This window comes from Caretta caretta, chromosome 6 (assembly GCF_965140235.1).
Source record: "Caretta caretta isolate rCarCar2 chromosome 6, rCarCar1.hap1, whole genome shotgun sequence".
NCBI classification, from domain to species: domain Eukaryota; kingdom Metazoa; phylum Chordata; order Testudines; family Cheloniidae; genus Caretta; species Caretta caretta.
This window is the reverse complement of record NC_134211.1, coordinates 31427897-31440464: the sequence shown is the minus strand read 5'-3', so window position 1 is coordinate 31440464 and position 12568 is coordinate 31427897. Positions and strand designations below refer to the sequence as shown.

Here is a 12568-nt window from a genome sequence, read left to right as displayed (position 1 = left end):
ATCATGGTCACCTCTGCTGATGAGCTCTGCACTCACCTGCAGCTTGCCACGCTGGCCAAACAGGAAATTGAAATTCAAAAGTTCGCGGGCTTTTTCCTGTCTACCTGGCCAGTGCATCTGAGTTGAGAGTGCTGTCCAGAGTGGTCACAATCGAGCACTCTGGGATAGCTCCCGGAGGCCAATACCATCTAATTGCATCCACAGTACCCCATTATATAAACCAGTGATACACCATTACACAGGCTAAAGACCACCTTTCTCAGAACAGGTGTTGCAAAACTAGTGGAAGGGTTCAATGACAGACAACAAAAAATATTAGCGATATAAAGAACTTCCATCTGAAGAGAGCTTTAAGACGATAGTTTAGAAAGGAACCCTGACAAAGTGTACAAAATAAGGGGTAGTATTGAATGAGTAAAAGAAGCTAAAAATTAATCCAGACAAAGTTGTGGCACTAAAAAGATGTATGCTTATCAATCCACAGAGCTGCTTTATAGTCATCTTCACACACCATCTATTTGGATTTGCAAGCTCTCAGGGCAGCAATCTTTTGTATGTTATTTTTTGTAAATCATCTAGCAAACTGTTGGGGCAACACAAATAATAATAAATATTCACCCTCTTGGGTGGCATAAAGGAGAAATTAAAGTCACATGTAAATAGTGAATAATAACATGTGACTAGTGTAATCAGAAGGACCCATTTCAGATAATGAAATCTGGAACCTTTCGCCAATTGTCAATTTGCAGCCAGCCCAGGACAGTAGTGAATTTAAGTTTTTACTGTCTGATGGATGCTCAGCAGCCTCTGTGAAATCTGGTGGTCTCAGTCCAGTTGTCCATGGATTACTGTCCATATCATAAAACCCAGTACAATGGTATTAATTAGTAACCTTGTTGATAGCTTCCACAGCGAGGTCAAGGAGTGACTGAGTATGGAAACTGAACTACATCCAATGGCAGAGCTGTGTGAGGAAGTGCACACTGGAAGAGCGTACGTTGTAGCTGTTCTGTGGATAGAGGATTTCATTTTCTAGGACTATCAAGCAGGCATCTTTTACAAGCACTAAATTCACATGACACACATACACACAGCACTGAAAACTGATACTAGCCCCCGTTTAGGGGGTTTGTTGTAATTTTCACAATCAGCTGGTTTTTTAGGGAACTGTTTCACGTGGCATTGGGCTGAAATATTGGCTCTATGCACATTTATTTTTTTTTTAAATCAAGATATTTTAAATCTGTTTTCCCCATTGAGATGGGCAACTGCATACTTATATGTTTGTATTTGTCCCTCTGTCATGCCACCAAGTGCTTAATATGGAAACACAGTCTTTTATAAGCAACTAATACCAAATATGAAATAATGTTTTATATTACATATTTGTGAAAATTGCTTTTTAAAACTACTTTTCATTACTTTTGGTCAAAGCTCTATGACTTCCTTTTGCGACACACGGAATACTTGTGCACTGATTTCAATAAGACTTTACATAGTGAAAACGATTGTATATTATTGCATAGAAAGATTATGCATCATTATAGTCATGTTGCTGTTAGTGCTTTTTGCTGTTTGATTAAATCATTGAGGTAGGTGGGAGCTGAATGAAATTTCAGCTTTTAAAGAGATGTGGTGACCTTGGAAATCACTGCACTTCTGTCAGTTTTTCCTACTTTTGGCACCAAAGTTTACTAGAGCTGAAAGAGGTTGGCGGACAAAAATCTTTCGCTATTTCCCTTTATTTACTGTGGATTTGACAGCACTTTGAACTCCATCATTTCACTTTCCCCTGTGTAGTCAATTTCCTCTGTTGTTTGTGTGGGTTTTTTTCCCTCACAAAGTAAGAAATAAGAAAATATTGGCAATTACAAAAATTGGCAGTGAAACTCAGGGGCAGGTGTAATATCAGAAACTACTTCAACTCCTTTTGTGTAAATAACTAGATTTCAAGTTGATCGTGTCCCTTTACCTCTAAGTTTATTTCTTTATGTAAATTTAAGTTTTTAAAGGGTGGTTGATGCTTCATGGAAAAGGTAGAAAAATAATCAGTTTAAAACAGTTCTGTCACATATTTCTGTCCCCTCTACCCGCAACTGATCTCCTTTACAAAGGGCATTTTAGTGAATATGAGATCTGTTTCCTAAGAGTTTTCCCACTCCTGCTACTTACTCCCCACCTGAAGTGATAGTGTTTTGTGTATGACATCGTAATTGTTTCCATAGCAACCTGTTGTTACAAGACCTTCCTGCTGTATCTACAAGACTCTTGTAAATAAGATATTATGTCTTACAAGGTACACTTTTAATAATTCAGTAAAATGGACTATAGTAACTCTGAAAGAGCTGTTTGAGCTGTGTTAGATTGAGAATTCTTTGGTTAGTGGCACGCACCTCCCCCCCAGCTCTCTAAGAAAAAGAAAAGCTGCTACTCAGTCAGCAACTTTTAAAATAAGGGCTTAATTTGTTTAAAAAAATTATTTCTGTAACTTCCTCTAAAGCAATCATTTTACTCACTGTAATGCATAACCTATACTCAGGGCCCCAGGTGCTGTGTGGCCCAGTGGAATGCTGGGGCAAGCATCCCTTAATTCAGTGGCAATATTAATTTATTCCGTGAAATACCCTTCATTCCACACCCACCCCCTGCAAAAATACTTCCCTCTTACATTGTCTTGCTCTTTGTATCTATCAATCTCTCCATTAATATTTTTGTAAGTAAATACTTTGTGTAACCAACACCTTTCTTGAATTAAAAGTTAGTAATTAAAATAAGATCATAAATTCTAATTTATTACATGAGCTGTAAAGAATCAAGTACAGTTTACTGTGCTAAATAACATCACAATCCTGCAACAGGATCTGCTAGCGTGGATTCCTGCAGAGTTCCTTTAAGTACATGGGCACTGTGTCTGTGCTAACAGATTCTACTACAGAATTAGGCCTGTCCCAGGAAAGAGATGTATATTTAGTGACCTATAGTGCACAGAACCAAGAGTAAGAGTTTCTTAGTTCTAATCCTTGACTTGCTCGAAGGTCTTGGGCAAGTTATCAATCTATTTATCTCAGTCTTTTTTGTACATCCACACCTCTATTTCCCCATCTGTAACATGAGGACAGAAATTATGATTACATGTTTGGCGATACCGCACATAGTGAATTATTGGAAAGATTGTCCACCATTTTATCTTCAGCACACTACCCTTTCATCGATGCAAATGTGGTGCTTTAAAACAAGAACACAGAAGTGAAGCCAAATCTGCAAACTACTATTTCACTTCCACACAGAAAAATAAAATTAATGGAAGAAAAATCTTCAACTTGTTTTTCAGGGAAGACAAGTCGTTTTCCACCAATGATGCGTCACCAGATGTCCCCCGATGGCCGGTCTTCTGGTGCCCATTTTCCAAGGTCTCACCTGGCAGAGGCAGTTGCCAAGGCCAAGGGTGGTGGAGGAGGAGGCGGCAGTGGGAGAGGTCTGGTGGGGCAGATCATACCCATTTATGGATTTGGAATCCTGTTATACATACTGTACATTCTGTTTAAGGTAAGAATAAACATTTATTTTTAAGCCGCTGATGCACCTGTGAAATCTCCTAAAAAGTCTAACTTTGGGCTTGTTTTAAAAAATCATTTAGACAAAAATATTTTTCATTCCACCCAGCTCAGAAAAGGACACAAATTAGTGAGTCGGCAATTTGTGGGACAGTGACAAATGGGCATATATGATAGCTTTCACAATAGCAAACATGGTATTTAAGGATGTACCTGCATTACAGCTGTGGGTGTAATATCCAGCTTGTGTAGATGTACCCACACTAGCTTGCTAAATATAGCAGGAGGACTCGACAATGCGGCCCTAGCTATTACAGTGTAGATGTACCCTTAGATTGCAGCAAAGGTCTTCCTATCATTTAGGTCCCACTATTTTTAGGTTAGATTACAATTCTTTTTTTCTCCACAAAGTCTGAGAGAAATAGTTAACTCTATTTTAACTATTTAAGGAAAACATCATTAGCTGGTGTAAATCATTGGAGCTTCATTAACTTCACTAGAGTTCTCCTAGCTGAGGATCTGGCCCAAAGATAAGTTTTTAAAAAAATCACAGATTAAACACTTCTCAGATAGCTTGAACTTTTTATGGATACTTGTTACTCAGAAATGCCTAATATTTGCTCTCATGGAAAATGGAGGCTTATGCTACATCTTCCAGCTGGGGGTGTAAAGTGTGCCCTGTATGGGCTACCTGCATCACAGATTCCAGCAAGGGGGAGGAAGAGCAGCCTCTGCAGGACTGTTATACCCTTTCCTGCCCAGATTGCCAGGGACCAGGTGAGCTGAAATGGACATTGCCTTGATTCCAGTCACCCAATGTGTCAGCCTGCACAGGGGAGAAACTGATCTCTGCTGCGTAAGGGGCTTGGGCAGATTGCTTCTCCCTGTAGAACAAGGGGTGAACCAGGAACTGACCAGTGACTCGGAACAATTGGTAGTGTCTGCTCAGGAGAGTCCCAGGATAAGAAGGGCAGAAGTGCTCCTGCAGGCCAGGAAAGAGGCATACTGACTGGGCATATTGGATAGCAGCATCCAAGCTTTATACTGATGCAAAGGAGTGACTAAAGGGCGTATCACTTTTTGGTAGATTCTGATGACATCTGTGTTGCTGTCACAGTGTTAGTGCAAAGCCAGAAACATACATAAATGCCAGAGAACTTTTGCCAAAGAAAGAGAGGCAAATAGGTTGGAATTAATTTCCCCCCAGTATTTTCAAGGGCCAGTCTTTGCCCAAACAAAACCCCTTTTAGTAGTGGGTCTCTGTGTACAGACGGATTATAGGATTGGGCCCTTTAGAATAATGTACACATTTTTTAAATGTAAATGTAAATGTGATATTTTTCAGTTAATCCTTATTTTTGGTTAAAAAAATCATTCATTATAAATACATCATAGCAGTTTCTGGTTAGCTAGGTTTCCATAGTTTCTTTCATGATCACTGTCTGTTTTTTGACTCTGGTGGTATTTTCTGTGGTTAGTTTCTAGCATAATTTTAGCTTTCTCTCCTTTTCTCGGTGTGATGCCTTTGGGGCTTCTGCACCGCTGTTGCTGTAAATTCCTACAATAGTAATTTTTTTCCACTTACAGCTCTCTTCCAAAGGAAAAACCACTACAGTGGAGCGGAAATCTCCTTCTCCTATACCTGGAAACATGAATAGGAAAATCAGTAAGTATTATTTCCCAGGTGGTTAAAAATTACCCACGTAACCATACAGTTGGACAGTGTCTTTGTCGTCAGGATACATTGTAAATCTGCTGTTCTATGTAAAGTTGATGTTAGATAGTAGTTTTTAACCATTTGTTTCGCAGAATTTGTTCTGGAACCTCCAATGCCAAATAGGAAAATACAGAAGCAAGCATTATCTTCTATGTCGCTGTGGGAGAGAGGAGATGTTGAAAGCAAATTACTGCTCCATCACTTTCTAAGTGAATGTTTAAAATCAAACCCTTTAAAGGATTGACATGTTTATAATAAAAGATGAAATGTGCAAAGAGTGGGAGCAACACAACATAGTACAAGAGTGTCTGTTCTCTTTTCTTTGTTCTTCTTGAATAAACAATTTAGTGCTGGTTTTAACTTAATATCATGGTGCTTTAAAAACATTTTTTTTACCAGTGCTCATTAGTAGTATAAGGACACTCCATCTACAAAGGGAAAAAAGGTGAAATACACATTGCAAAGTACAAAATCCTCAGTTCACCTGAAGTGGCTCTGAAGTGGCACTATGCAACATAATGCCCTAATCCTGCAAGTCATTACATGTGGGCAAAGTAAAGTCAATTGGGGCCCACCACACAGACTCAGCAAATTGCATGACTGGGGGGCTAACAATGGAAAGGGGAGTTTCTGTCTCTTGAATCCTAGTCCAATGATCTATCCACTATGCTGCCTCCCCTCTGACTGTGATAGATTCTTTAATAGGGTGGCCAGGTGCCTGGTTTTCGACCAGAAAATGTGGATGAAAAGGGGACCGGACAACCAAAAGTCTGGTTACTGAGGGCGGGGGAGATGCCGGGTCATCACCTGCACCAGTCCCTACTCAGCTGGGGTCGCCTCCTACCTGTGTTGCGTGGCTGCAGCTCCCAGCCCCGGCTCCGCAGGCAAGTCCCTCCCAAGCCGGGGTGGGGGGGCCTCAGGGGAAGAGGTGGGGCCGGAATAAAGATGGTAGAAAACACAGTCAACAGATATTAATTATTCTATCACTAATTTCTATGATTCTATAAAACATCATGATGTACATTTATGTCATGATTATTACAACAATATTACCTGAACCCTGTGGTAACATTATCTTTTTAATACCCTATAAGGTATTTGTGTTTTCTATGAGACTCTAGCCAACTCAGTAAAATATATCTAAATTTTATTACAAATAACTGCTAATCTGAGTTTTAAAGTTAATGTATTAAATTATCCAACAAATGTGTATATTTAGAAATAGGCAGATTTGTTATTTCATTGGTATTGTGACCATCCAACTTGGAGGAAAAGAAACAAACGGCTGGGGGAGAAGGAGGGAAAGCTGGCCGCTTCCTTTACCTACAGGTATAAAACCTTTCAGCAATTTAAACAGTGTGACAATGGGAAGAGAATGTAACAGACAGCCTGGTAACTCCCCAGAACATACACATTAAGAAAAGGCATTTAGCTGTGAGAACTTTGCTTCTCAGCTGTTAGTATTATCCTAGATAGAAAGCTCTTTTTGGAGCTAGGTTCATTTTTTCTTTTTTTAATATTTGGCCTTTCAGCACTTTGGTCTGGTCTAAAACTCAATGAAGTCAGTGGAAACTCTCTTTGCTTTCAGTGATCTTTGGATCAGGCCCATACTCAGTAGTTAATGTTTGTTTAATGCTTTGAAGGTGTAAAGTGCTAGAAAATACCAGCGCTAACTATTATTATTACTAAACAGGCAAGGAAAAATATTTTATTTACTGGAACTCTAAATCATGAAGCTTACTTCTTTACCATTAACCTGCTCCATGACCTTGGGATCTTACTTTACCTCTCTCTGCCTTTGTTCACCTTCCCACCCTGTATCTACTTGTCTATTTAGGCCTCAATCATGCAAAAGCTTGAGAACTCTCTGTGCATAAAATTAAACAGATGCTTTGCAGAATCAGGGTCTTGGCAGAATTCGGGTCCTGACTTTAAACTCTTTGAGGAAGGGACAGTTTCTCATTACATGTTTGTGCAATATATGGTACAGGGGACCAAATCTTGGTTGGGGCCTCTAGGTGTTACCATAATACATATAATAAATGGATAGACTGCTCCCTTCTTGCTGCCTGAGAGCTTATGGTGCATTTATCTTCCTCCTGCACACGTGCCAATCAACAGAGCTAGTTGCTAATGCACTGGGGTTGTCAGGGGGGAAAGAAGAGAAAGTTCAGAGTCAGCAAGTGGCTTCCCATGCAGGGCTGTGCCGTACAGGCTTGATTAATTTCTGTATCTGGCATCTGCATGTTTCCTCCCCTCCCTCACTCCATTCTCTTATGGGCACTAGGGAAGTGTATGCTGTACTAGCAGCTCCACCATCCTTAGAAGTGGTCCAGCCTACACCTTTGACAGGTTACTGCTAGCCAGGAGGCTGGAGCCATGGCTGTATCCCCCACCCAGATTGTGGCTGCCTCATGTGCACAGGTGTAAACTCCTTGAGCTGTCTCCCTATATCCTTGAATACCATGAAGAGCCAGACAGTATCTGACAGCAGAAAATGTATTAACTTTAGTGGCTTTGAATCTTTATTCACAGGAATTTAAGAGGTAAATTCCATGAGAACTGTTGACTTTACAATAGGGTAACATATCACTAAATTTCCTTTAGAACATAAGATTGGGTGGCTTTTTTCTGTCAGATCATTTCAATCTGCATATCAAGTGGTTGCTTGTTTGCCATTGTGAGAAGTGCTTTCTGTGCATCTCTGTGCCTTTGGGAATCTCTCTGCACTCCTTTTGTTATGCCTGGAGAAGTGAAAGAGAGAGAATGTTTCCAATAATTCTATGGAGACTGAGCTTTCATCTGCTCTTCTTAGATCCCTCAGAACCAGTTTTGTCTTAATACAGTATTTGCTGAGACAACCAGTCTGTAATACTACCAGAGGAATAAGTTTTCAGAGCTGCTAGTGGTTGTGTTTGTTTTTCAGCTGACTATGAGCTCACGCAACTACAAGAAAAGCTGAGAGATACTGAGGAGGCGATGGAAAAATTAATCAATAGAGTAGGACCTAATTGTGACAGGTATGTTTTATATTACAGGAATTTAAAGAAGAATTCCTTTCTGTTTAGAATAGATAAATTAAACTTTCTCTTGGAAGAAAATCTTCTTTTTATCAAAATGTAAATCTCTTGTATATGTTAAAATAGTAATTATGTTTCTACTTCATAATGTTGACAATATTTTTGCTCTATTTTTCACATTTTTCTTTTCAAGTTCTATATTACATTATTTTTTGCAACGTCAGTTTCCTAAAGGGGAACACCAACACCCCATTGTACATACTATGTAATTTGGAAGATAAAGACAGGTGTGTCTATATTGAACATGAAAATGTCTGAGGCCCAAAACCAAAGCAAAAATAGTGTATTTTCTGAATATTACCCAAGATGACTACTTCATTTTCTGTTAGCTTCTAGTGTTCTGGATCTTTTTATAAAACAATAATGCGGTTATACTTTATATAGATGCCTTTTTGAATCTCTGTAAAATGTTTCCTTAGGGGCAAGGCTGCATATTAATCTGCTCCAGTAAGCAATTTCCACCAGTTTAACTTGCAAACCCACTTGGTTAGTAAATATGAAAAAAGAAAATTTGCTAAATTAGTGTTTTTACATTTTTTTCTTCTCGGATAATTTGCTCACTAATATTTGGTGTAAAACTTTTTAACATACACACTGTTTAAAATTATTTTGAAATAATGATTGCATATTCTTCCATAAAAAGCTGAATTATTAAAAAACACTCCAAGAAATGTGATATGTATTTGGTTGTAATATGAAAGTTGAATACAGTGAGATTTTGTTACAAATTTTACAAAATTACAAATAAATGGTATGGGCCATTTCTAATCTGTTCCCATTTCCTTTTGAATTTAAATGTATACTCTTTACATTCAGAATGAAAAATCTTAGCACTGCTCTAATGTTGTTTCCAATTGTTTATATGTTATTTTTAAGGGCTTGATCCAATACCCAGTGAAGTCGGTGGGAGACCAGATTGAGATTTTGAAAACCTCCTAAACTGGAATTTTTGTTTGGGCCTTTGCAAAAATAGGGTTGATTTATAAAATTTGTTTCTGGATTCAAATTTTGATCTCCCCTTGGTCCCATCTGCACAAATCTCTGGGTTGATCAGTAAAGTGCAGCACTTCTTGTAGGTCTGGCTTGATGTGAGTAATTAAACATGGGAGAGGCCTGATTTCTTGGAAGACAGGATTCGGGAAGTAACTAGGTTATCAGGCTGAAAATGAAAGGTCTGTGCTAAGTAAAGGGTCAGTAAACTAGAAGACAGAATGTTTGAGTTAGTTAAGAAAAGAGGGGGAACACCCAGAAAACAATTTACTACAAACAAAATAACAATGGACAATAGAAGTCGGGAGCATAAAAATAAGGTAAAGATTAAAGTAAATCATGGACAGTGCAGGCTGTACAGGGATTGTTCACTCACAGAAACAGAAGACTTTTAAAGGAGTAAAAGGATATTTTTATAAGTATTAACAGAGAGGGAGGTGAAGAAAGATCTGGGAAGAAAAAGGTACAGGTACATGGCAATATAACAAAGTCTAAACCAAGAAACAGATGACATTTGTTACATAATATAGACTTGTCAATAGACACATCTGATTAAGGGCATCATGAATCATAAAGCTTTGAAACAATGTCAAAATTCTCAGTCTTTTCTTTTGAACAAATCCTTTCCCAGTTTGTGAATTCAGTCATGCTGCTATTATTTATTATAGCATCCAGTTAGGATCCGGGTTTTCTTAACATTCAGCTTATTTGCTGGTTTCCATTTCTTAGCATAGACCTCCTGGCCACTGCAAAAACTCCCTGCAGGAACTACTCATCTAGATTTCTCAGACCTTTGCTGAGATTCTGCTGGTGGAGAATAAAGATTTCTGGGTGTGTAGGGCTATCTCTGTTGTTCTTCCAGGCTCTTACTAGAATGTTTTAACATGGGGACAAGGCTGCAATATGTGCAAAATCATTCCATACGCATTTCCTCCAAATATCTAAGCCATATACCATTTCCTGTTTTCATCATTCTGTTCAATGTACAGTATACCTTGAAATAATTTTTTTTTGCTAAATTTCTATTCAAGAGATGTTTTATTCATATGACTGTTATTTGGTGTCTAAATGACCAGCACATGTTAATCCACAAAAATACTACACAAGTATCTTTGAATCTGTCTTTAATTCTCAAAAAGGACGGTGTAAAACACTCATTTACTCACCCTCTTGTGCCTCACCACATGCAGTATATTGTGCAAGAACTTAAAGTGAAGTTTCACTCTGAAAAGTGATTTTCAAATTTGCTCAGGTTACAATTAAAGAAGATTTTCATCCTACAAACTCAGCCTGGGATCTGAAGGTCAAGTTAAGGTCTTTCAGGCTACCACATCATAACCAATAGGAAAGCTTTTATAGGTCAAATGCTGCCCCCAGTCACACCTGTGCAACCCCACTGGCCTCATGTTATATCCCTCAAACCTATTGGTTTCAGTGGGGTTGTACAAGTGTAACTAGGGATAATTTGCATACATTGAGCTGGTGGCCCTACAGTTGGAACTTAGTTAAAAATTCTGTTGATGCACAAACCAGCAAAGAATCCATCTGTCTTTCCTAAAGCAGTGTAGCTGTGCGGGAATGAGTATAGCAAATAATAAAATCTTCCTTTTGCACTGAAGGAAACAGGTCTGACTGACACAGGGAGCAGCTGTGCAGGATAAGAAACTGTATTTGCAAGTTACTTTTCATTTGACATAGTTTTTCAGTTTAAATTTGTTTCAGTCTTAGGTAGTTTTGTTTCTTCTTTTGTTTAATTATAGTTAGCAAAGAGAATATAAAAAATGGTATGTTGTTCTTCAGCATATCTGCGCCAATGGGCTCGCTTTTCAGACTTGGATGTCTGACTCTAACAACTAGTGGCTCCACTCAGGTGGGCCCTAAGATGCCCAAATATCTATTTGCTACACCCGTATGCTAAGTGATGTCTTGAATTTCCCTAACGCTTACATTTGGGCTCTCATTTCAGAACCCAGGTTTCAAACTTAGGACTCAGAGAGCCGGAGAGCTTATCTGTTTATTGATAACAACCATCTAATTTTCTCTCAACAGTGCCGAGTCAATGCAACTAAAGAGCTGGATTTTATTCTGGCTTGTGCATCAATGAAATTGTCAGCTAATGTTCAGCTGCAAAATCTTTATTTCTGATTATTAGGTAGGAGGTAGCAATGACCCAACTTCATTCTGAGGTACAAAGTCTCGTTGACAGAGATGGCAATTAGAAAAAAACATCTTTTTACCATAAACTGAACAAATGTGCTGTGGAAATTGAGAGGGAATAAATATAGAACTCCATGGAGCCATTTTTACAGTCTCTTTTCAACCTATAGCTGTGCTTTAATGGTGCTATTTTAAGAGGATGTAGACCAAAAGCTCCGATTACGGATTTTCATAGCAATCATGATAGCTCCTTAGGAACTGTTATGATCTCAGTGTAAGTATATAAAAACATTGCTCTACCTGCCAATGAGTATTTTGGGATTCCACAATGCAGCATGTGCTTCATTGACATGATAAATGGTAATCGCTCTTTTGGCGCTAAAAGCATGCACAGCAAAAATGAACAACTGCCATTCTCTGAAATGATCTGAAATGCCAGTGCGAACAGTCTGCCTCCTCCTCCTCTTATGCAGTGTCCAGGCATTCAGTGTATCCTGGGTGAAAGTCTCGTTGGACCGAAGACCATCACATAGCGTATGCAGCATTTAAGTTTCATTTAAGTTCTAGTTTGAGGGCTTTGGTGGGATGTAAATAGTGCATAGGACTTGTGCTGCACCTCTGCATAGTGGTGAATTTCACTGTCTGAGCAAGACATTTAAAGCCACACTATAGAGCCTTATTCAAGAGTTTCAAATACAATTAGCATAGAGTGCTGAACACCTCTTAATAGACTTTTCCTTGTGCTAGGACCCTGCCTCAGCACAGATTCACGTAGGCTGTCGGTGGCTGGCTGCTGTCTCAAGGTGATATTTATTCAGTTTACATATTTTTTGTCTCTGGAAAAGGGGGACTGGGCTGGCAGTTCTATTTCATCCACAGCCCAGGGTAGACAACTGACAAAACCCATTTCATATGGTATGATACGTAACAGTAATCTCAAATACATGTCTTCAAATTTCACAACTGCACACTTCAGATATTTATCACTTGTGATTTCAGACCCAGATCAATTTTATGGAGCGAATTCTGCCATCAGAGTTCAATGAAACCCAGAGGTGGAATTTTGCCCT

At 38.8% G+C, this 12568-nt stretch overlaps 1 protein-coding gene across 5 annotated transcripts in view; it reads left to right on the top strand.

The window, feature by feature from the left end:
- RIC3 (RIC3 acetylcholine receptor chaperone) overlaps window positions 1-12568 on the top strand; it is a 55889-nt gene that overhangs the window by 12959 nt on the left and 30362 nt on the right. For all 5 annotated transcript variants that reach the window (XR_007357014.2, XR_007357015.2, XM_048852334.2 and 2 more), the window contains exons 2-4: window positions 3332-3546; window positions 5142-5220; window positions 8198-8291. Coding sequence is in view for 3 of the 5 variants with exons in the window: in XM_048852334.2 (XP_048708291.2) it covers window positions 3332-3546; window positions 5142-5220; window positions 8198-8291 (388 nt within the window). In the remaining 2 variants the exon portion in view is untranslated. The remainder of the gene's footprint in view (window positions 1-3331; window positions 3547-5141; window positions 5221-8197; window positions 8292-12568) is intronic.